Here is a 24074-nt window from a genome sequence, read left to right as displayed (position 1 = left end):
TTACATAACTTGACATTTAACGAGAGCAACAGTGCCCAGTAACAGGCATTTGGAGAAGCAGATACCTCTTAAGAGCCATAGAAAACACGTTGCCTCTGAGCAACAATGCCAAATAAAAGATTAAAGTTTTAGAGAAGTACGCATTATGGCTGGGGGAAAGGATATGGAATAGGCAGGGAGACAAAATAAATGGGTCATTTTATTAAGGTGCACTAACCGATTTAGCGCACTAAAGTTTAACGCGCGCTAAATGTTAAGGCATCTATTATATCCTTTGGGTATCTTAGCATTTAGCGCGCGCTAAATCGGTTAGCGCATCTTAATAAAAAGACCCCTGTGTTTCTAGTAAGTGGTAAAAATCTGTTCTATAGCACTGCTTGCTTCAATAAGGAAGTCATTGCAGTGTCTATTTCCTATAACACATGTGCTAAGTTACACTTTAACACCTGGCACATATATGTTGCATACACATACCCAGCATGCATCAACCCCATCTCTCCAAAGCAGAGAGGAGTGATGCATGCAAATAGCAACTCATCTCCCCGATAAAGGAGAAATATTAGACAATTGGTAAAAGGACCAGACACACAAAGTAAATCCCTGAAGAAGGTTCCTTTTTAGAACAGATATCAGATTATGGAGTTTCTATAAAACTTATCTTGACTACGTGCTTGCCTTTCGACAATCTTACTGGTTTTTTTAGCCAGAATCAGTTCCTACTCACTCTCTTCCTTATGTAATGTCCAAGTAGTGGTAACAGTGATGTAAAGTGCCTCTCTTGTAGTTACTACACTACTTGTTGAAGCTCAGAGCCAGGGTATTACCTCTGAAATGTGCAATGCCAGCTTCAGTCCTGATTGTCTGGCTTCACTGAGAGATTCCAGAAAATCTTTTCCATGTCCTACCTTTAAAGTGAAAAATTACAACAAAACTGTTTGATTACTGACAGGATTTTAGTTTGGTACCATATTAATCCATTTATAAGACCAGCAAGTCAATGCTGTTTTATTCACATCAGACACATCAGGGCTGGGCTGACATCTGCTCCTTTGAAGGCAATGCCAGAAACTGGCCAATACATCTATTAGATGTATACAAGTGTTCCACAACACACATTTATCCTTCAGTCATAATAAAGCAGTTACCATTTAGTTGTTCCAAAAAATTAATATTCAGTTCTGCGATTTATTTTCCTGGGTGATCTTTGAATGTTAACAGTGGAGACTACTGAGGAGCTTTACCATTATGCTTGCAGCTTAAGCTAGGTTTCTATTTATTTTGTTTAAAAGATATTGGACTAACACTTTAAGAGAACATTCCTTTTTGAATTACACAAATATGTTTATCCTCTCAGTTCTAGGCAGTTAACAAAGAAAAATACTTTACATGCACAGTGAAATACCATCCAATTTATAAAAATTTGTCAAATATATCTATTTTCTAAAAGCTTGAAAAGCTTACAATTTTCTAAAAGCTTGATAAGAACAGTTCTTATCAAGTTACTAAAGCTCTTATCCCATATACAGGTCCGATAGGATAAAATTCTCCAAAAGAAACACTTGTAAATACAGTCTTTTGCTGTATGAAATGTAAACAAGGTGAGAGCCACATTCTATATGCAAATTTAAAGTGATCATATCAAATAATTTGGGATGAGGCCATAAGGCCTTATAGCACATACAACCAAGTTTGGAAGCCAATGCAATTTCAGATATTTTGTCACATGATCATATTTTTTCAAATTGAAAATTAATTAGATGGCTGTATTCTGAATTATTTGCATTCTACTGATATTCTTTTTATAGAAGGCCAGATTTTAAAATATATATATATATCCTGAATTGTCTTGGAAATATTTTTACTACTCTTGGTAGTGACCAATTCGCTTTGAAATAAAGAATAACACAGGGACAAAGTTTGTTCCCGACCCCGTGTCATGCTCCACTTTGATAATTGATACAGTATGCCCATATGTTTATTAGAACATACTTAATTACCATCCTGTTCTAATAAACATATGGGCATACTGTATTAATAATATACTAGTGTTTAAGCCCGTTACATTAACAGGTGCTAGAATAGATGTGTAAACTTTAAGCACAATGGGGCGCTGAGGCCATTCTTTCTGTCTTTCTTTGCTTCCTGCTCCCCCTTGTCCAGCAATAGCCCTTCTCCCTTCCTTTTACCTCCCCCGTGTCCAGCAGCACCCCTTCCCTGCTTCCCCTGTCCAGCAGTAGCCCTTCTCCCTTCCTTTTACCTCCCCACTGTGCAATAGCAGCATTTCTCTTCCCCCCTCCTTCCCTGGTCTTCCTTCTCTCTCTCTTTCCCCTAAAGGATGCCGCAGCAGCATTCCCCCTGTTGTCTCACACAGCCGTCGGCAGCATTTCTCATTCTCTCTCCCCCTCCCCTCCCGGGTCTTATACAGCCGTCACCAGCACAGCATTCACAACTCACTGCTCCTGCTTGCTTCGGGCCTTCGTCACTGCCGGGCCCCACCTACTTTCTGTTTCTGCAAAGGCAAGACCTGGCAGCGAGGAAGGGCCGAAGCAAGCAGGAGCAGTGAGTTGAAGCCTCCCTCCATGCCCTATCTCCCGCCAATGCCACCCCAGCCAGGAAACAACTTCGGCCGTGCTCCGGGGCTCTAACACTGTGCTTGCCGGCTTCGCTTCTCCTCCCTCCCCCCTCAAGACTTAACTTCTGGTTTTGGAGGAACATGGTCAGGTAGTCAGAAGTCAGCCGGTGTTGGAGATCAGGAAATCAGCTGAGGTAGGCACTGCGGGCACGGCACCACAGATCACAGACCCACCAAGTTTGAAGTGCGCATGCATGCTAAGGGTATTATTATAGCGGATAGAAGTACGACTATCCCAGAGATAATTGAGCTTAAAAAATAAAATTGGATTGTGAGAATATTCTCTACTTTGAAGCATATGACTGGAAGTTCAGCTCAAAGCATTTCCCTGAAAGTAGAGCTAGATTCTTATATAATGGTCCTAAAATATTTTTGTTAAAGATTTAGTGAATATATTCAGGTATGTTTGATATATAAAACTTATGTATAGGTGTTAATTCCTGGTAGGTTCCCTGTGGCTCCTTGTGATTTCCAGCTGAACTGGAAGTGTGGTACTAGGGGGACTTAGCAGTAGAGAATGATACGGACAAATTTTTCCCCGTCCCCAGGGGAACTCATTTTCCCCTCCCGGCGAGTTCTTTTCCTGTCCCTGTCCCATTCCTGCAAGCTCTGTCCTCATCTGCACAAGCCTCAAAAACTTTAAAATCATAAGTGTTCAAGGTTTGGGCTGAGCTTACAGGAATGGGGCAGGGGCAGGGACAGGAAAAGAACTCACCGGGATGGGAAAATGAGTTCCTGCAAGGACGGAGAAAAATTTGTCCATGTGTCATTCTCTACTTAGCAGCTCTAAATAGGCTACTTATTAGAATGAAAAATTGTGTTCAATCCCTGTATATAATTTAAAAGCAAAAGCATCTGATGGACGGGGCTAATCTAGAGGCATGCGGGTGAGCAAAGAGACTCAGATCTGGGAACTGAACCAAGCTTTCTTGCAAACCACTGCTGTTTATTAAACTGGTCCTATGAGTAGCGTCGCAAACTTTGGTCACATATTCAACTCCCCCAAACTTGGACATGGAATAATTTTGTCTACTGAAATGTCAATCCACTTTTTGTTGTCTTCATCTTGTCACTGCTCATGCTATGAGTTCTCAAATCAGACTTGCTCATTCCTATCCTTACATCCTGGTTCTCTTGCACCATATCTTATATTTTAAAAGTGAACTTTGTTCTATCTCGTGCTTATCTACTCTGTAGCTACTTCAAATTCCACTCTGAAATGTTGTAAGAACTTACAATACTGTAGAAAAATCAAAGAGCAATTGTCCATTTTTTTAAGCAGTTAAGGAAGTTCACCAAAAATTTGCTTATTACAGTCTGGTGTCCTGCATTTCTACCTTTACTTAACTATTTGTTCATCTAAAATACATACAAGGAGAACATAAGAATAGCCTTACTGGGGCAGACCAATGGTCCATTAAGCCCAGTAGCCCATTCTCACGATGGCCAATCCAGGTCACTAGTACCTAGCCAAAACCCAAGAAGTAGCAATATTCCATGCTAGCGAGCCAGGGCAAGCAGTGGCTTCCCCATGTCTTTCTCAATAACCAGACTATGGATATTTCCTCCAGGAAATTGTCCAAACCTTTCTTAAAACCAGCTATGCTATCCACTCTTACTACAACCTCTGGCAATGTGTTCCAGAACTTAACTATTCTCTGAGTGAAAAAAAAATTCCTCCTATTGGTTTTAAAAGTATTTCCCTGTAACTTCATCGAGTGTCCCCTAGTCTTTGTCATTTTTGATGGAGTGAAAAATTGATCCACTTGTTCCCGTTCTACTCTACTCAGGATTTTGTAGACTTCAATCATATCTCCCCCTCAGCCATCATTTTTCCAAGCTGAAGAGCCCTAACCTTTTCAGTTTTTCTTCGTATGAGGGAAGTTCCATCCCCTTTATCATCTTGGTCGCTCTTCTTTGAACCTTTTCTAGTGCCACTATATTTTTCTTGAGATAAGGAGACTAGAATTGAATGCAATACTCCAGATGAGGTTGCACAATGGAGTATTCAATTCTGATCTCCTTATTTCAAGATATAGTGGAGCTAGAAAAGGTTCAAAGAAGAGTGACCAAGATGATAATGGGGTTTGAACTCTTCCCGTATGAGGAAAGACTAAAAAGGAGAAAAATTATATGAATAAAAAAATCAAAATCAAAAATGTTATAAAGCTCATGCAAATTATGAAATCCCTTTCATTGTAGGCTGAAAATAGTAATGCATCTCTGCAGGAAAAGCCAATTTTTACATAATCAGAATGGAAAAGGTTACTGCGAACAAAAGCTCTTAAGCCAAAACACAAGGAATCCTCTCATCCAAAGACATTGAAATCAACTTACAGTGGGGTCTCCACTGAGGTCCAGTCCAAGCACCATCTCGCCATGAGAAAGAAAGAATTCCTCCGCAAGTTTAACAGTATCTTTGGCAACCACAGGACCCCCTCGTCTGTCTATCGATAATAAGAATCTGAAATAAAGATGAGTCGTGTATGAAAACTTCACACATGAAATGAGGAGCACTTGTTAGATTTATAGTAATTAACAATTCTGAAGTAACCATCCTACTGGAGATGTGTAATTTTTTATAGAAGGAACCAGGGCCATCCTGAAGGTTGCTCAAGGGAGAAGGGGGTACTCAAAAATCCCTCCCTGTCCATGGTCTCCCCTATGGTAGATGTGGTGCTGCAGGTGGGGGTCACATAGGGCAAGATTTCAGCTTAGGAGCTCCTAAAAGGACTGGAAATATGTGTGTTACATACCATTGACTCAGGATCAAGTCCTAGTGACTTGAGTTAAAGATCCAAAATGAGGTTGGTCGAGTGCTAGTCTGACAAAGTCCTCCAGCATCATCCCCATGGTTGATGTCAATGTGTCCAGCCACCTAGTTGCAGGTTGCCCTATTTGCCTAGTTCCTTTGATTTTCCCATACATATCGTGATAAGAGAGAGAGATCATTGGAAAAGGACATGACCAAAATAAGAGCCATAACTTCATCATTTGGGCTTTGAGTGACATAGCCAGCTCGATCTCTTCCAAATATGTGAGCAGGCATTCAAAAGAACGGAAGCAACTATCATGGGTCAGGAGGTAGGTCAAGTTGAACAAATGAAAAGGTGAGCAACAGAGATAATGTCAACATCTGTACGTGAAAAAACCCACATCTTCACATGTTATTGGTTGGTGACAGTGCATCATTCTGCATTTACCATCTGTCAACCAGTGAAGTGATCTTGGGCAAGCGACTCAAGCCTCCACCCACTCAGGTACAAAATTAGATTGTAAACCCTCTGAGGAAAGGGAATACCTGGAGAGGTAGTCTAGCGGTTAGCACAGTGGGCTGAGAACCTGGAGAGCTGGGTTCAGTTCCCACTGCAGCTCCCTCAACTCTGAGCAAATCAATTAACCCTCCATTGCCCCAGGTACAATATATAGATTGTAAGCCCATTAAGGACAGAGAAAGTACCTACATATAGTAAATGTAAACCATTTTGATTGTACCACAGAAAGGTAGTATATCAAATCCCCTTACTCTTTACTGAAATAGGTGCAAGCTAAATCTAAATAAAGCATTGCAGATAAAGAAGCCGTTATTTAAAAGCCACAGCCATCACATACTGGGGAGACCAAACAAATTTATTTTTGCTAGTGTTTCTCTCACACCACAAATGTTTCGTCGACAGTTTTACACACCAAAACAAAACTGATTGACAAAGATGATATTTATCATGGTGCAGTGATTAGAGCTACAGCCTCAGCACCCTGAGGTTGTGGGTTCAAATCCTACACTGCTCCTTGTGACCCTGGGCAAGTCACTTAATCCCTCCTTGCCACAGGTACATTAGACAGAGTTTGAGCCCACCAGGACAGATAGGGAAAAATGATTTGAGTATCTGAATGTAAACCACTTTGGCTATAAGTGGTATATAAATACTAAAAAAATAATCATCTGAGAATTTTTTTTCATTCTGAATGGCTGCAAATCAACCAGCTGAACTGTTTCCTGGTGTGGCAGTCAATCTGTACTTGCAGTCACCTCAGACTTCTACAGTCGCCATATGTATATTGCCAACACCACAGAAAATAAAACAAACAGTCATATATTCGCTGTATACTCTCCTTATTCTTTGTACCTCACATCTATATCCAATCCCTCTTCCTTACACGCGCTTATACCTTGGAGCACGGCTTCCACATATTTTCTTTTAGTCATACCTGCAAAGCAGAGCAGCAGATAAGACCACTTATTACACGGAATGGGTTCAGCTCAAGCAGCTCTTTAATACAATGCATTCATGAACGGCCCCTGTATGTTGTACCTGTTGTTTTCTCCTCTCTAGGGGTGCTCCTTAATTCCAGGTACTTGACACCATCAGCAGCAAACTCCTTAATAACATCTTTGGTTACCTAAAAATAAACAAAACACCTTGTTAACAAAAAGATGTGAAATGTGTACTAAGCTGACTGTCTCTTACAGTGACTGGAGGATTTTATTTTATTAATTCAATTATTTAGCCCATCCTTCCAGAAGAGCCCAGAACGGATTACAGCTTTACATACATAATAAGAAGTAGTAGTTTGCAAGTTTACAGACATATAAGGATTAGTAGTTACAAGTTTACATATTTAATATATTAAATAAAGAGTTAACAGATTGACAATTCGTTGTGAATTAACCTGGGTGATGGAGTAATTATAAAACAGGAGAGGTTCTGCGACTTTCCAAATTATTAGCAAATTCTTATGAATACAGTACCATGGTTTAGCAATTCCTCATGGATAACATTGTTCCGGGACCTATTTGTGTTAGCAAGCTGGTTTCTGCGGTTCCCCAGTTGAATAGGATATGGTTCACAGAATAGGATGTATGGAGTGTCTGGTTCGCTTTGGTTTATATGTTAGAAAAGATTATGTGACTGTATTAGGAGAGAGATGGGTTTTTACTGCTTTCCTGAAGTCAAGTAATTTAGAAAGTGACCTGATCGCAGGCAGGATCAGCCTGGGTTGACAGCTGGGTTGAAATTCATGAAGCCAATCATGAACTGTCAGGGTAACGGAAATATTTTCAGTGCATATTACTGGAGACTTGTAAGGATTTAAAAATTGTAACTTTTTTTAATTATTATTGTTATCACCTTTATGATGCAGCAACCTTGAAAGACAAAACTATTTTCTTTTAAATGCAATTTACCAAGAATATATCTTCAGGTCTAGTGGTAATTTGATGAATCATGTGAAACATCTGAAAACATCTGCAAGAAAAATGAAATTAAAGGCTCAGGCAATGGGCATAGCTTAAGACTTCTAACCATGAAAATTTTAATTATTTTTTTTGTCTTAAAAAAGAAAAATCTTAGATGTAGAAGCTTTAAAAGCGAGATGGTAAAACCTTTAAAATTTACATCCATAAATTTATCAGACAGGACATAGGGTCAACTGAAAAGCAACCCAATAAATATATAAGGGTCAGTTTTCAAAGGAAGACACACAGTTATCGGAAGCCAGTAAACCTAATGCTTCCCTATCCACAGACGTTAAATTGCCATTCAGACAGATGTATTTTCAGCCCAGCACCAACTGCTCTGGCACTATCTATGCAGTGGAGTAGCGGAGAAAGCAGAGTAAAGGTAACAACTAAGTGGAGTGGTTAGAGCTACTGCCTCAGCACCCTGAGGTTGAAGGTTCTAAGCCAGTACCACTCCTTGTGACCCTGGGAAAGTCACCTAACCCCACCACCACCACCACCCTAGGTACAATAATTAGATTGCGAGTCTGTTGGGACAGATAGGGAAACAGAGTACCCAATTACTATTCAATGTAAACTGCTTAGGATATACTATAAGTTGAATATTAAAAATAATAATAATACTATTCAGCCACTTTGGGCCCAATTTTATTCATCACACCTAAAAAAATTGGCACAGCCTAGTGCAGCGCAATTCTATAAAAGTTATGCTTATGTTATAGAATCAATGGCAACTCCTGTAGTTGGAACGCAAGGACAATGCCAGGTGGTCTACAGTCTGGGTCTCAAAAATGGCAAAGACACAACAGGATCAAGCATTTTTGTACCATTGTAGGTTTACATCGTGAATTAATAATGAGCGTGGCTGTTGGGCAGATTGGATGGACCATGCTACTATGCCGTGAGAGACAAGAGATAAATTGGGTGGTCGAGAACCCTGAATAGTTACAAATTAAATCTTATAATAATAATAAATTTATTTATAACCCGCTATACCTTAACAATTCAGAGTGGTTTACAACAAAAAGGATCTGTCAGATGCAGATGAAATACATATCAAATTAAATAACACTTTAATCTAATAAAAGCCAGTTTCAGAGACAGTTTATCATTTTCTGTTTACTAGCATTTTTCAACCAGTTTGCTGTAGCACACTGGGATGCCGTGGGCAGAGGCAGACCGACCATTTGAGCAACCAAGTACTGTCTGAGGACCCAAAGCACTAGGGGGCTCAGTGTCTCCCCCCCCTTTGTGAACTAGTATTTCTACCACTCTCCTTGCTCCCCGTTTGCCTGGTCTATCTTCAACTGCATCTTCCAAGGAGTTTCCTCACCCCCTTCTGACACAACATTGTTTCCAAGGAGCAGACTAGAATAGATAGAAAACAGGCTCTAAGAAGACTGCAAACAGTGGCTATGAATCCTCCTTGAAGACGTGGTTTAAGGTAGATGAAGGAGGGGTTGCAACTGGGGGTGGAGAGAGAAAGAAAGTAATTATAAAACAGGAGAGAAAACAATGCTGGAATCACAAAGAGGGGAGTGGAAGGGAAAGTAAGGAAAAGAAAAATACTGGTTCTGGTGAGTGGTGGGGACTTAGAGGAGAGAGAAAGAAAAGACATGAACAGGGGGGGCAGAAAGAGAGAAGTGATTAACTCGAGGGGGTGGGGAGTGGAAAGAAATGATGAATTCAAGGGGTGGAGAGGAAGAAGAAAAGTGTTGGGCCACAGGAGCAAGGGGAGAAGAAACATGCAGATGTCAGGCTACAAGGGAGAAAGTGGGATGGAGGAAGGATAGGGGAAACCATTAAGGAGAAGTCTTTGAGGGTTGTCATGGAGATGTGCAAGAGAGGATATGTACAGAGGGTAAAAATGTGTTGTAGATTAAAGATATAAGGGATTAGGAGACAGGGGAAGGAATGACATAGAACTGTCAGGTCAATGCTCAGAACTCCTGCGCTGTTCTATACAACGAAGGAGAATACCACAGGGAACAGCGCCAAAAAATAAATTCCCAATGTTCAACACTAACAGCAACCAAATCATATGCTGATAGTGATGAGCATTGGGAAGTTATTTTTCTGTAAGGAGAAGGAACATGTCTGGTTCAAGAGCTGAGCGTAAGCAAATCTTCTGTGCACATGTCCAATCAAAGTGGTGAGCAGGAAGCTGGAAAGATCCTCTTCAGCTGTGCAGTTGTGACTCATCTCCCAGCAAGGTTCAGTTCATTCCCACTAACATTTCAACCGCTCAAATGTATTTGATGAGACTGTAACAAGTCCCTGAAGCTGTGACTAAAATACACATGCATAAGTTTCAGCTGTGGCTGTTAAAATACACATCCTATCCTAACACTAGCTCCAAGCTGGCTTTAGGTTTTCAGCAGTAAGGGCAAGGTCTGGGTTGTACGCCATTTCTGAACAGTGGAAGGGAATATCTAAAGCCTTGTTTGCACAGCATCTGCATGCTATTTGCCCTGATCTTCAGTTCCCACACTGCTCCCTGCACTAGTGCCCTCTCCAAACATCCTGAAGACACTAACACTGGCGCTAATCATCTCTATAGCAGTGTTAAGTTCTGAACATTGGCCTGTGGGAGAGCTATGGGGTGAACTAATGTTGCCTTAGTCTGAGTGGCTGCCCTGTAACACTCCTTTAAATAAAGAAGAATCATACAGCTTCACATGCTATAGACCGACACTCACTCTTCTAAGGTCCTTTTCTGTCCCTTGTCAATCACGGTCATTTCATTCTGGATCTCAAGGTCCGGCTTCTGGGCCATTAGTTTTTTCATAGTAACAGAACTGATGGATCCATTGAGATGGGCATGGAGTTCCTAAATGACAGCAAACTACAAAATAAATGTGTGATTTATAATGGAATGTCATCTAATATTGCTTAATACCAAATAATAACTATCATTAATGAACTGAAATTTGGATTAAATTTATTTCTTCTATCAAATTCATTTTATAACAATTACTGTATTATTTCTAAATTATGTACGTACGTACATGCTTTAAAAATGATTCACAAGATGCAAAAAAAAGAGACCAGCAAGTAACTAAAACTGCAAAGTGAAAATTAACAAAGCTAACAGTAAAATTGCCCCCAAGCATGAAAGAAAACAGATCTAAAGATACATTACAAAGAAAATAATGGAGAAACAGTAAATGCAGCAGTCCACAAATAAACCAATTAAATTAATGTGGAATATCTGGATTACTCCCCAACTTCATGAGTGGAGTAGAACGGGTACAAGTGGATTGATTTTTCACTCCGTCAAAAATTACAGAGACTAGGGGGACACTCGATGAAGTTACAGGGAAATACCTTTAAAACCAATAGGAGGAAATATTTTTTCCACTCAAGAGAATAGTTAAGCTCTGGAACGCATTGCCAGAGGTTGTGGTAAGAGCAGATAGCATAGCTGGTTTTAAGAAAGGTTTGGACAAGTTCCTGGAGGAAAAGTCCATAGTCTGTTATTGAGAAAGACATGGGGGAAAGCCACTGCTTGCCCTAGATCAGCAGTATAGAATATTGCTACTCCTTGGGTTTTGGCCAGGTACTAGTGAAATGGATTGGCCACCATGAGAACGGGCTACTGGGCCTGATAGACCATTGGTCTGACCCAGTAAGTCTATTCTTATGTTCTCTTCATGCACTGCAGATCTTACTCCAGGCAGGGCCAAATTAACACTATAATGGGCCCTAGGCAAACATATTTGTGGGCTCCACTACCAGGATTTCCCCTTCTCCCTCTTCTCAATTTACTTCTCTTCTCACCTTTGCCCCCCTTCTAGGACAAAGAATAGCATGCCAAAATCTAGAAACAGAGAAACATGATGGCAGATAACAATACAAATGGCCCATACAATCTGCCCGTCCACAACAACCAGTATCTCCTCTTCTCCCTAAAAGATCCCATGTGTCTGTCCCACGATTTCTTGAATTCAAACAAAGTCTTTGTCTCCACCACCTCTACCAGGAGGAGACTATTCCATGCATTTACCTTTCTGTAAAAAAAATATTTCCTTAGATTACTCCTGAGTCTATCACCTTTTAACTTCATCCTATGCCCTCTCATTCCAGAGCTTCCTTTCATTTCAAGGGAGAGTGTGGTGCAGTGATTAAAGCTACAGCCTCAGAACCCTGAGGCTGTGGGTTCAAAACCACGCTTTCCTTGTGACCCTAGCCAAGTCACTTAATCCCCCCATTCCCCAGATACATTAGAAAGGTTGTGGGCCCGCTGGGACAGACAAGGAAAAATGCTTGAGTACCTGAATAAATTCATGTAAATTGTTCTGAGTTTCTCTGGAAGAACAGTATAGAAAACTGAATAAATAAATAAATGAAAGAAAGAAAGACTTGCCTCATGAATTTATGCCACACAGGTACTTAAATCTCTATTATATCTCCCTTCTCCTGCCTTTCCAAAGTATACATATTGAGATCTTTAAGTCTGTCCCCATATGCTTTATGATGAAGACCACCAAATACTTTAGTGGCCTTCCTCTGAACTGACTTCATCCTGTTTATATCTTTTTGAAGATGTGGTCTCACCAGAGTTTTATAAAACAGCATCAATACCTCCTTTTTCCTATTGACCATACCTTTACCCATGTATCCTAGCATCCTTCTAGCTTTCGCCGTTGCCTTTTCAACCTATTTGGCCACCTTAAGATCATCACATCCAAGTCCCACTCCTCTTTCATGCACAAAAGTTCTTCATTCCCTAAACTGTTGAAAGCACTCTGGGACAAAGACTACATCCCCAGATCTAGGGTCTGGCAGACTGAGAAAATCAGTTTGCACATTGTCCATTCCTGTTATACATGTAGCCAAGATGGCTTCTAAGTGGGCTCCCGTCCAACGAATCAACAATTGGGCCTCCAGTTTTAACAGAGCACTCTTGGTACTTCCTTGTCTATTAACATATGCCACCATTGTGGCACGAGAAAACCCTGACCACTTTGCCTCCAGAGATTTTTTGAAGGACTGCAGCTCTAGCTGAATGGCTCTTGGTTACAATCTGTTGATGAACCAGTTTCTCTGAGAGGGTAACCAGCACCCCTGAACTGGGCGACCCTCACAATGACTTCTCAGCTATACAGACTGGCATCTGTCGTCATTATCACCCAAGAGGAAATGCAGAGAGGTAAGCCCTTGAACAGTGTCTCAACCTGAAGCCGCCAGCGCAGACTTTTGACACGCTTCTGCCATACAGGGCAAATGCATTTGGAGTTGATCCATTTTCAGAGACCAGTAGGACACTCTGCAGAGGACATAGATAAGCTTTTTCCCAAGACACCATGTCTATAGTCACTACTAGTGCTGCCCGATCCAAATTGATTCACCAATTCGAATCGATTCAAAAAAAAAAATAAATCGGCCTCCCGATTCAATGGCCGACCCTTCCCCCGTGCCTTCCTAAAGCAGGAGCTGCTGCGCTGCCTCTTGCTGGCCATCCTCTGCTGCTCCTGCTTGAGGGAGGAGGGTCGGTCAGAAAGGCCTCCCCCAGCTTGCCCGCTCTTGCCTTCCCGCTCTTACCTCCCGCAGCTTCCCCGCTCTTACCTCCTTACCGCTAATAGGGCAGCTTGCAGGCTCGCTGGTGTTATAGCGATCCCTGCAGCTGCCCGTGGTCCTCAGCGGCACGTTCTTCCTGCTACGTCCTGCCCCTGCTCTGACATCAGGGGCAGGATCGCGGCAGAGAGAACGTGCCGCTGAGGACCACGGGCAGCTGTAGGGATCGCTATAACACCAACACTGCCTTAATAGAAGTAACTGAGCAAGTGAACATATTACTTTTCCACATAATCCCAATGCAAAACAACACATTTGTTGTACCATTCAACTAGTTTCTGCATTCCAGCAGAGAAGTTTTTTGGCTGTTCCCAAAGCCAGGTGAGCAGCGCTTCCTTTACTTCATCATGCTTTGTCTTTTGCTCTCTGGGTCACAGTGATGCACCTATGACTCATTGCCAGTGACAATTCTCTCCAGAATACTCGGATCTTCTTCATACCTTCTCAGGAACTGGGTTGCAACCTCTACACGCTGTTGCTTGTGCAGTTCAGTAAGCTGTTTGGGAACCCATCGTGCACAGACTTTCCTGTATCCCAAGTCATCATGCATTATGGCAAACGCAGATCCATACCTGGTATCCAAATCTGCAGCCAATTGAGACACCGTTAACCGTCTGTCTTCTCTAATCAAGGCATCCGCCTTGTCAATGTGATCTTGTGTGCGCAACATTGATGGGCAACCAGAATGACTTTTGTCAGTAACACCTGTTCTTCCCGCTTTAAACCTTTTTACCCACTCATAAACCTTTCATCGATTCATGGTGCTATGTCTATACTGAGTCAAGAAAGCGCACTACTGCACGTTGTTCTTTGATAGTGCAATCTTGCAATGGAGCGTCCATGTTTCTGACCTCATGGCTGCCACATGATTAAAAGCCGAGCGCTGCACTGCACATGGATGAACTATCCAACAAGCAATGTATGAGTAATTTTGCTAGCTCTATTCCGGTTATCATGTAATTTAACAATTGCCTTTAATTTTTTAATTCACCCTCGTATTTACCATCACAGGAAAAAAGCCTTTTACCAGCATGACTAATGTTCTAAAACACCTGCTGTTAATTCTTTAACAATTTAAAAACCAAGCAAACATTGTCAAATTATGTAAAACTTAGGTTTTTGAGAAGGCTTTCGGTTAAGTTACTGTGTGTATATTTTATCATTGTATCTTACCTTTGCTCTCTATGCAATCTTAATCTTTTTCTATCCTGTGTCCCGGATGACGGGACATTCCAAAAATGTTGTTGCCATTGTGGATAAACAGTCTATATGGACTAATTAAGAGCCAGGAACACAAAATATTTGAATTTACAGACTTATGACTTATTTACATTATGTTTACAATAGCCGTAAATGATAACGGTGAATAATACAAAACTTTGCTAAAATAATTACGATTGGAACCAGCGTAACATAAAATTTATTATGATAGGAAAAGGTTAATGCTGAAAGGAATTTGACTATTATCTATGTTTTTTATAAGTAAATACATTTAACATCAGAAGCCAATGCATTAAACTGTGTCTGCAAATGTGAAACTGTATGAAAAATGCAATATTAAGTTTACACTTTCAAATTAAATGCCAAATATACAGAATATGCAATAGCCTAGGACATGCAAAATCAACTCATTACTTATGCTTACATAGTTATAGTGTGCACTATTTCAGAGAAATGCTCTGAAGTTGTTTTGTGATCTCAAAATGTAATTTCCAAAAGAATCCAGTTTCGCATGACCATTAAGGCTAGTACAACATAAAAAATAAGTGCAAGATAGAAAATCAAGACCAGCTGTCAAGCCTGCCAAATTTTCCAGGTGTGCACTACTAAGGATATGTCTCAACTGCTGTTTGGGAAGCTTGAGGGCTTGTAGAATACATATATCCAAGTCCGCTTTCTTTCTCCAGCATCCTATGTGCATGCGCCGTTTCACTATGTTTTTATCCAACATTTAAATCAATAATTTTTATACTAAAGGAAAGAGAAAGGGGTGCAGATAAACGCCAAAGCAGCTTAAACAATTTTAAACAGAAGGTACCTTTAGGAGCTACTACACGATTTATGTTTATGCATATACTGTAATATGAAAACACAACAAACCCCATGACCCGACCAGGCCTACTTTTCAAATACTGCACATAGCAGTCAATTGTGCAAAACTCAAGTTATATACAGAACAATCGTTCATAGGCTGCCTTTATCAGGTCAAATACTCCTTAACCCCCTCACCCGGATTAAAAACTGCATGACGCTAGTTCCGCGGAAGTTAACAGTAGAAAGCAAAACCTTCAATTTAATAAACATCCTTTCCGAGTGAAAAATTCCAAAATCGCTCTATCGCAAACGCTGAGCCTCTCACCACTTTGGGTAGCTCTCTATAGAACCGCGCGCTGCTCTCCGTCTCCCCCTCCATGCTGCTTCAGCGAAGCCGTGTCACAGCAAGTCCCGCCCCTAGACGAACCCCGCCTCCTCCTCAATTTGCCGCTATGAGATGACTCAATGCAGAGCGACTCTCTACTTCCTCGGAGGACGCATGCGTTGTACACAGGAAGCCCGTTTTTACTTATATAGCGCTACTAGGCATACGCAGTGCTATACATAATATCTCTTTCCCTAAGGACTCACAATCAAGTTTTTATACCCGAGGTAATGGAGAAGTGACTTGCCCAGGGTCCCAAGGAGCTGCAGTGGGAATTGCACTAACCATTAGGCTACTACTCCACTCCTGTGAGTGGAGGCAAATGGGTTGCGATCTGGAAGGTGTGTTATAGAAGCACCCTCCCCTTCGATTCAGAATGAAAACAAGTATGCAATCGTACCATGTATAGAAAGTGCTTTAATAACCACAAAAGAGTCAACCACTTCGCTATGATTGGGAAGGGGGCATTCGAGTTTCGTTTTGAAGCGGGTCATAAATAGGATAACTTTAGCTTGTGAACCCAGTAGGTGGTACCTTATCCATAAGGTACATTGGGAAAATTGAGAGTCAGGATAGGCAGAGTTTGCCCAACCACACAAGCTTAAATTAGAAGTAGTACAGTTAGAAAGACAATGTAACTTAGAAAGTTACTGAAGCTGGAAAAACACAAACGAAGAATTGTATTTAAAAAATAAAACTATATAAAGATGTGCTATGGGATAGAGAAGGTTTGGGAAATGTTTTCTAGAGTGCTCTCTTACAGCTTTGCCTATCTACAGTGGCATCTACAGTGTGATACCGAAAGCTGATTTTTTATTTATTTTTTTTAACACCCCCCTCCTCTCTTCTATATATTAAAAAAAAAATGTGTAAAAGGAACCCTTAACTTTTGTGGATTGTACATTTCCCCATTTTAATGTTATGCAATTCTTAGGTATGTAAGGTAGCTTCTTTTGCTGGTGAGTGTGAGAGAGAAACCATCAGTTCAGTTGTGATGTGTGTATACTGTATGTACTTGTATTGCAAGACCTTGCTTGTATATCAAGTTAAAATGTAATAAAATGTTACATGCTACTGTGGTACTGCACACCTTCCACCTTATTTTATGGTTCTGTAGACTGATGGCATTTTAGCAACTCCCTTTCTTATTTGCAAACCAATAAATTCAAATATGCAAAACATCTTCTAAAAAGCTTAAAATGCAGCATACAAATGTGCTTACCTAGGGAACGAGGGGGCTATGGTTTATTAAATGTCCATTGGTAGGCAATGGCATGCCAGATGAGACATCTTAATGATTGGTTTAGGGGGACATCAGATTTCACTGCTACTCCTTTGGAATTATCTTTGTTGGCTCCGTACCATGTAAGCTATTTCTTGCATGTGGCGGACCCACAGATACATCCTTTGGTGTCTCCCTACCCGATATTTGCGCCGGCGCAGCAAACCTGGAAGTGGGTATGTAAAACAGCAAAGTTGTCTTCTGGGGTTTCCTTATATTTACCCATCCAGGGCAATGGAGCTTTTCCGCCTGGACTGCAAAATACATCCTTCCAGAGGTGGGGTAAGCTGGGATTACAATATCTTTTCCACCTGTTTCTGGAGGAGGGGAGAATAGCCACCTTTGCAGAATTACGTCAGACATTTGATTTACAGCAACTGACTTTTTTGCTTATTATCAGATCCGACATTATGCTCAGTCTCTACCTGGGGAACACCTGACCGAAGATACCCGGGAGGCCCTCTCGGAACTTTTCAGTCTTTCTGCACAACAGAGGGTTCCTCTTCGTTTTCACATTGTGGGAGTCCGGGACTGTCAATCGGGCACTAATTTGGCCATCTTAGCGACAACATGGGCAGAGGACTTGCAATGCACTTTAACAGACCAGCAGTTGCAGTGGGTTTTGAAACATATTCAGGTCTCTCCTAACATTACGCATTGGGAAATGCAATTAAAGATAGTCTTGCGACTCTACATCCCGCCGGAACTAGCAGCTCGGATGGGGATTACTGCATCTCATTCCTGCCCGAAATGTGATCAGGCTCACGCTTCTTTAGGCCATATGCTCTGGACTTGCCCTAAAATTTTACAGTTTTGGAGATATTTGGGACACTACATTACGATGCTATGGGGGAGGCGATGGCTTCCACAACCAAGAGCACTATTCGGATTCTACAATATAGCCACACCCAAACCCAAGGGCATGTCGGCTTTCGTCACTAGAGCGCTTTTGATGGGGAAAAAAGCAATACTTACTAACTGGTTGTCCCACGATCCCCCATCATATGCACAGTGGCGATCCCTGATGATAATTCATGCGACATTGGAATGAAGACTGGTGGGAGACTTGGATCGTGGACTTGGTCGTAGATTCTGTCAGACCTGGGAGTGTTTCTGGCAGGATCTTACTCCGCATGCCCGCAGCAGATTATTGAACCTCTAAGTTTGACTCTTGCTCTCAATTTTTGTTGTGGTACTGGACTCCTGGGGTGGGAAGGGATAGTGGGGGGGGGGAGGTCGATAGTTGTTCTGTTTTAATAACAAAAGCCTATGCTGTTTGTACTGGTGTGCTTTACTATTTTCATAATAAAAAATATTTGAACATAAAATGCAGCATACAATTTGCAAAAAAAACAAAAAATAAACCCCAACAAACCAAAATATGCAATAGTAGTGTAAATTTATAAGAAACAAACACAAAATCCAATAAAGCTCTGTTATATATGATCTTAATATATTAGGGGAGTCATAATCCAACCAAACCTGTAGAAGGAAAAAAAACCCATACACAACACCAGAACACAAGGCAAAAATAATTTGAATACTTTATTTTATGGATATTTTTGACTGTGGAATTACAGAATAAGGTAGCTAATTCTCAAACAAAAACAGTTTATGAGTGAAATGCTTAAAAGATGGAGTGCAGGCATATTAGAAATCTTTATATTGTAACTTTTCTGCTTATACATGCTCATGAGAATAATTTTTTACCCACATTCAAGTATTAAAAAAAACAAACTTATGCAATAAATTAAGGGGTTCATAACAACAAATTGAAATTATAATACCTCGTATCATGCTCTGCTGACATACAAAACCACTCTAGGAAGACTCAGTAAGAACCAGCATCATTATCTGTCTCTTACCTTGATGCGATGCAAACCCCCCCCCCCCCCCATATTATTGAATGTGTCACACTGGTTTCTAATCTTTAAACAAAGGGAGCCTGAGTAAACTGTTTTTTAAATTACACTCAGGCCAGGTGAGCATTGGTTCAGGGCTCCAAGCGATAAAAGGATTCTAAAAATTGCAGTCCAGTATTTCTCCTCCAGTTCACCCCTCCCCCCCCCCCACCACCACCACCATACAGCATCTCCTCTTCTTTCTCAACCAAAAAAACCCTTCCCCAGTACTTTCACTGTAGAGCAGACATGGGAAACTACAGCCTGCAGGCCATATCCGGTCCGTTCAGTTGTTAATCTGGACCATTGAACCCCCATTTTATTAAACCGCGCTAGCGTTTTTTAGTGCCAGGAGCCGCGCTGCTCCAGACGCTCATAGTGTTCCTATAAGCATCGGGAGCAGCGACAGCATTCAGTGCGGATCCCGGTGCTAAAAACCACTAGTATGGTTTAATTAAAAAAGGGGGGGGTTGGCGGGCCAGATTAAAAGTATGAGTTCCCTTCTTTTGCATTTTAAGTTCCGTTTTTTTATCCTTCTTGGGTTTCCTATGAAGTCAACCCATTGCCCCTACGTTCTCCTGTGGCGCGCTTTTTCAGTGTACAAATTACTTTCGTTTTCAGGCACCTCCTCACTCAGCAGGGACTTTTAAGAAACTTGAACGTTAGCATTCTTCTGAGAATATATATATATATATAGGGGGGTATAGATATCAAAAAATCCCCACTTTTTAAATATATTTATTTTTAGCATTTGCTTTGAATATTGTGCCATTTACTATGGCTGAATTGCCAGATTTCACTCTTAAAATCCCTTTCAAGCAGCACTCTCCTTGATTCTCTCAAACGATCTATCTTGGATAAAACAGCATGGGAGCCACATTGTCTCATTTCCGGCTCACCACATATTAGCTTTCCCACGTATTCATCATTATAGGACCCCCAGGGACCCCTGAAAAAGACTTTTTGTCAAAACACGGACAAGTGTTGGGTCCTGCATCCCTAGCGGACTAAGTCCATTAAGATTTTTATGTGGATCATTTTACTTTTATGTGGAAGATTTTATTTTATGTGGATGATTAGTGTACCTTTGGAACTTTGACATTTTCAAATAAAGTCCATTTAGGAACATCGTCATTTCACAGAGCTTCTTTTGGTTTCTAATATATTTATTAACCTTTAAACAATCATATTTCAGTTTCCTTTTTAAAATATTTTCTTTTTCATACTGTGTCAGCATGATACCAGCTCCAAGTACAATCATCTCTCTGTGATATATTCATGAAGCATCAAATGATGAAGATTTGTTGTCCTTGATGTGTTCATTTAGGATGCTAGCATAGGGCTCTCATAAGAGTCCCATCTTTGCTATTTGTACTGCATTCTTGCTTTGTGTTTATCAATGCAGTGCAAGGGCTACAGTAGACTCCCAATTTCAATGTAGGAGTAACACTATTGTTGGAACATGCTTAAATAGCTTCCCTATGCCAGGCAGTAGAATTCGTTCAGCACGTGCCACAGTAATTTGTGTTTGCTTTTAAGATCCTCCATGGTGTTTTATTCTTCCATTCATACTGGCTTATTTGCATTGTGATGGATATTTATTGATTCTTTTATCTGTTTACCTTTAGTTCAGATTTTGGCTTTTGGCTGGGTAGGTTTGGTTTTGTATTTTTATGGTTAACTATTTATTTGTGCTGTTTTGTTTTTTTAGGCTAAACCAGGGGTGGGTAAATTTTTTGTCTCATGTGACGTATTACTCCACTCCACGTTTAGAATTGTGTTTTGAGCCCCACAGTAAACATGAGTGGACCAAAAAAGAGAAAAGTGGACAGTGAATGCCAAGTGTTTAAGAAGGAGTGGACAGCAAAATATTTTTTCACCGAAGTCTGATCAATGGCTTTATGTATGGTATGCCAGGAAACTGTTGCAGTTTTCAAAGAATACAACGTCAGCCGTCACTTTGCCACGAAGCATGCTAACTATGCTAGCAAGCAGTTACCACAAGAATGGGAGGCTACTGCTCAGAGGTTGATGGCTAATTTACAGGCATAGCAAAATATTTTTCACAGACAAACTGATTCAAGAGTCAAGTACCAAAGCAAGTTTTATGCTGTCATTCAAATTAGCAAAAGCTAGCAAACCTCTCTCCGAATGCAAGTTTTTGAAAGCATGCATGATAGACAGCAGGTCTCTTGTGTCCGGAGAGCAAAGGCAAGTTTGAAAAAAAGCAGTTACTTACCGTAACAGTTGTTATCCAGGGACAGCAGGCAGCTATTCTCACAAGTGGGTGACGTCATCCAACGGAGCCCCGATGCCACAAGCAGACTTGCTTGAAGAAACTCGAAGTTTCGAGTTGCCCGCACCGCGCATGCGCAAGTGCCTTCCTGCCCAGCGCAAGGCGCGTCTCCTCAGTTCAGATAGCTAGCAGAGAAGCCAACCAGGGGAGGTGGGTGGGATGTGAGAATAGCTGCCTGCTGTCCCTGGATAACAACTGTTACGGTAAGTAACTGTGTTTTATCCCAGGACAAGCAGGCAGGTATTCTCACAAGTGGGTGACCTCCAAGCTAACCAAAGTGGGATGGTGGGAGAGTTGGCAACTTAGGAGAATAAATTTTGCAATACTGTTTGGCCAAACTGTCCATCCCGTCTGGAGAAAGTATCCAGACAATAGTGAGAAGTGAAGGTATGAACTGAGGACCAAGTAGCAGCTCTACAAATTTCCTCAATAGGTGTAGATCTGAGGAAAGCTACAGAAGCTGCCATTGCTCTGACCTTATAGGCTGTGACTTTACTGTGAAGGGGTAATCCAGCCTGGGCATAGCAGAAAGAGATACAAGTCGCCATCCAATTGGAGATGGTACGCTTAGAAATAGGATGTCCCAACTTGTTCGTGTCAAAGGAGACAAAAAGTTGAGGAGCAGTTCTGTGTGGTTTGGTGCATTCCAAATAGAAAGCCAAAGCACGTTTATAGTCCAGAGTATGAAGAGCTGATTCTCCAGGATGAGAATGAGGCTTTGGAAAAAACACTGGAAGAACAATGGATTGGTTAAGATGAAATTCAGAGACCACTTTAGGAAGGAATTTCGGATGAGTGCAAAGAACCACCTTGTCATGATGAAACACTGTAAAAGGAGGATCCACAACCAATGCTTGGAGCTCATTGACTCATCTAGCGGAAGTGAGGCCAATGAGAAATATAACTTTCCAAGTGAGATACTTCAGATGAGCTTTGTCCATTGGTTCAAATGGCGGTTTCATCAGCTGAGTAAGAACAATATTGAGGTCCCAAACTACAGGAGGCAGTTTGAGAGGAGGTTTGGCATTGAAAAGTCCTTTCATGAATCTGGAAACCACAGGCTACGCAGAGAGAGGTTTCCCTTCAATAGGCAATTGCACTAAGATGGACTCGTATCGATGTAGACTTGAGGCCAGAATGAGAAAGGTATAACAGATAGTCCAAAACTGAAGATAAGGAGGAATGTTGAGGCTCCTTATGATGAGAAAAACACCAAGTAGAAAATCTAGTCCATTTTTGGTGATAGCATTGTCCGTGAAGCTTCTAAAACATCCCGCACAGATTGACAAAACTGGAGAGCAGCTACGTTGAGAGGAATCAAGCTGTCAGGTGTAGAGACTGCAGGTTGGGATGAAGCAGAGATCCCTGATGCTGCGTAAGCAGAGAGGGAAAAACTGGTAGAAGGTATGGCTCCCTGCTGCTGAGTTGAAGTAGAAATACCAGGGTTGTCAGGGCCAACGAGGAGCAACCAGAATCATGGTGGCATGGTCGTTCTTCAGCTTGACTAGCGTCTTTTGAATGAGAGGGAATGGAGGAAACGCATATAGAAAGAGATTCGTCCAGTCCAGAAGAAAAGCATCTTCCTTGAGGCGATGAGGAGTGTAGATCCTGGAGCAGAACTGAGGCAGTTTGTAGTTGTGGGGGGGCTGCAAAGAGATCTATCTGAGGTGTTCCCCACTGAGAGAAGATGTGATGAAGGGGCGTGGAATGGAGAGTCCATTCGTGAGGCTGTAGAAGACAACTCAAGTTGTCTGCTAAGGCATTGTCCACCCCCTGAATGTAGACAGCTTTGAGGAAGGTGTTGTGGCGGATTGCCCAATCCCAAACTTTCAGAGCTTCCTGACAGAGGGAGGCAGATCCCGTGCCGCCCTGTTTGTTGACATAATGCATTGCGACCTGATTGTCCGTTCGAATGAGGGCTACACGGTCGTGAAGTAGATGCTGAAAAGCATTGAAAATCGCCCTGAGTTCCAGTAGATTGATGTGACACTGACTGTGAGAATGGATAGGGCTGGAGGCTGTGGAACGAAGCAGAAGAGGCTGAGTGGAAGAACCTCGAGGCACTCGCAAAGACTCTGCTCCTTGCATCAAGTGTAAGGGTTCCAATGGAGGCATGGGCAAAGACTCTGCTCCTTGCGATGCATGCCAACTTGCCAGATCAGACACTCGCAGAGATTCTGCTCCCTGCAGAGAGTGTGCATGCGACTGAAGCACAGGAGGCGGCTCGACCTCGCGGGAGACCTCTGAATGCCCAGGCTGGATTTGTGAGAGAAGCTTCAGCCCCATGGTAGTAAAGAGCTGAATGAATTGCTTCTCTAATAAGGTCTGGAATGAAGCCGGCAAGGATGGATCCGCGTCTCCAACGGGACCACCTGCACGGGCTTCGTGCTCCCTCAAGGCAGTGTGAGAGTGTTTGGACTTAGAAGCCTTGGGCACTTTAAGCACCACCGGGGGAATGGGCTGCTGTGCTATCTGACCTGAAGAGACAGAGGAAGGCACTGCAGCAGGCGTCGAAGACATAGCCGGTACAAACGAGGTAGGTTTGATGAGGCTCGGAGCAGAAGCTGTGGAAGCCTGGAGAGCATCGAATGATGTCGCGGGTGAAGCACCGCTTGAGGACGAAAATTCCATCGAAGACTCCATGCTGAAAAGCTGCTCCCACAGGATGCAATGACGCTTGAAAGCACGAGACTTAAGTGTTGAACAAGGCCGGCACGATTTCGGAAGA

General features: G+C 41.8%; 1 protein-coding gene across 5 annotated transcripts in view; it reads right to left on the bottom strand.

The window, feature by feature from the left end:
- ADAL (adenosine deaminase like) overlaps positions 1-15963 on the bottom strand; it is a 40342-nt gene extending 24379 nt beyond the window's left edge. For 3 of the 5 annotated variants that reach the window (XM_033920495.1, XM_033920498.1, XM_033920499.1), the window contains exons 1-7: positions 15678-15815; positions 10571-10701; positions 7818-7878; positions 6946-7033; positions 6760-6841; positions 4970-5096; positions 825-905 (exon numbers count right to left, since the gene is read on the bottom strand). In XM_033920495.1, the coding sequence (XP_033776386.1) occupies positions 825-905; positions 4970-5096; positions 6760-6841; positions 6946-7033; positions 7818-7878; positions 10571-10701; positions 15678-15752 (645 nt within the window). In that variant the 5' untranslated portion in view covers positions 15753-15815. Of the gene's footprint in view, positions 1-824; positions 906-4969; positions 5097-6759; positions 6842-6945; positions 7034-7817; positions 7879-10570; positions 10717-15677 lie in introns of all 5 variants that reach the window. The other 2 variants (XM_033920496.1, XM_033920497.1) reach the window with 2 other exon arrangements.
- Positions 15964-24074: the final 8111 nt, after the last annotated feature.

The sequence above is a fragment of the Geotrypetes seraphini genome, chromosome 14 (assembly GCF_902459505.1).
Source record: "Geotrypetes seraphini chromosome 14, aGeoSer1.1, whole genome shotgun sequence".
NCBI classification, from domain to species: Eukaryota; Metazoa; Chordata; class Amphibia; order Gymnophiona; family Dermophiidae; genus Geotrypetes; species Geotrypetes seraphini.
This window is presented reverse-complemented; position numbering and strand designations above follow the sequence as displayed.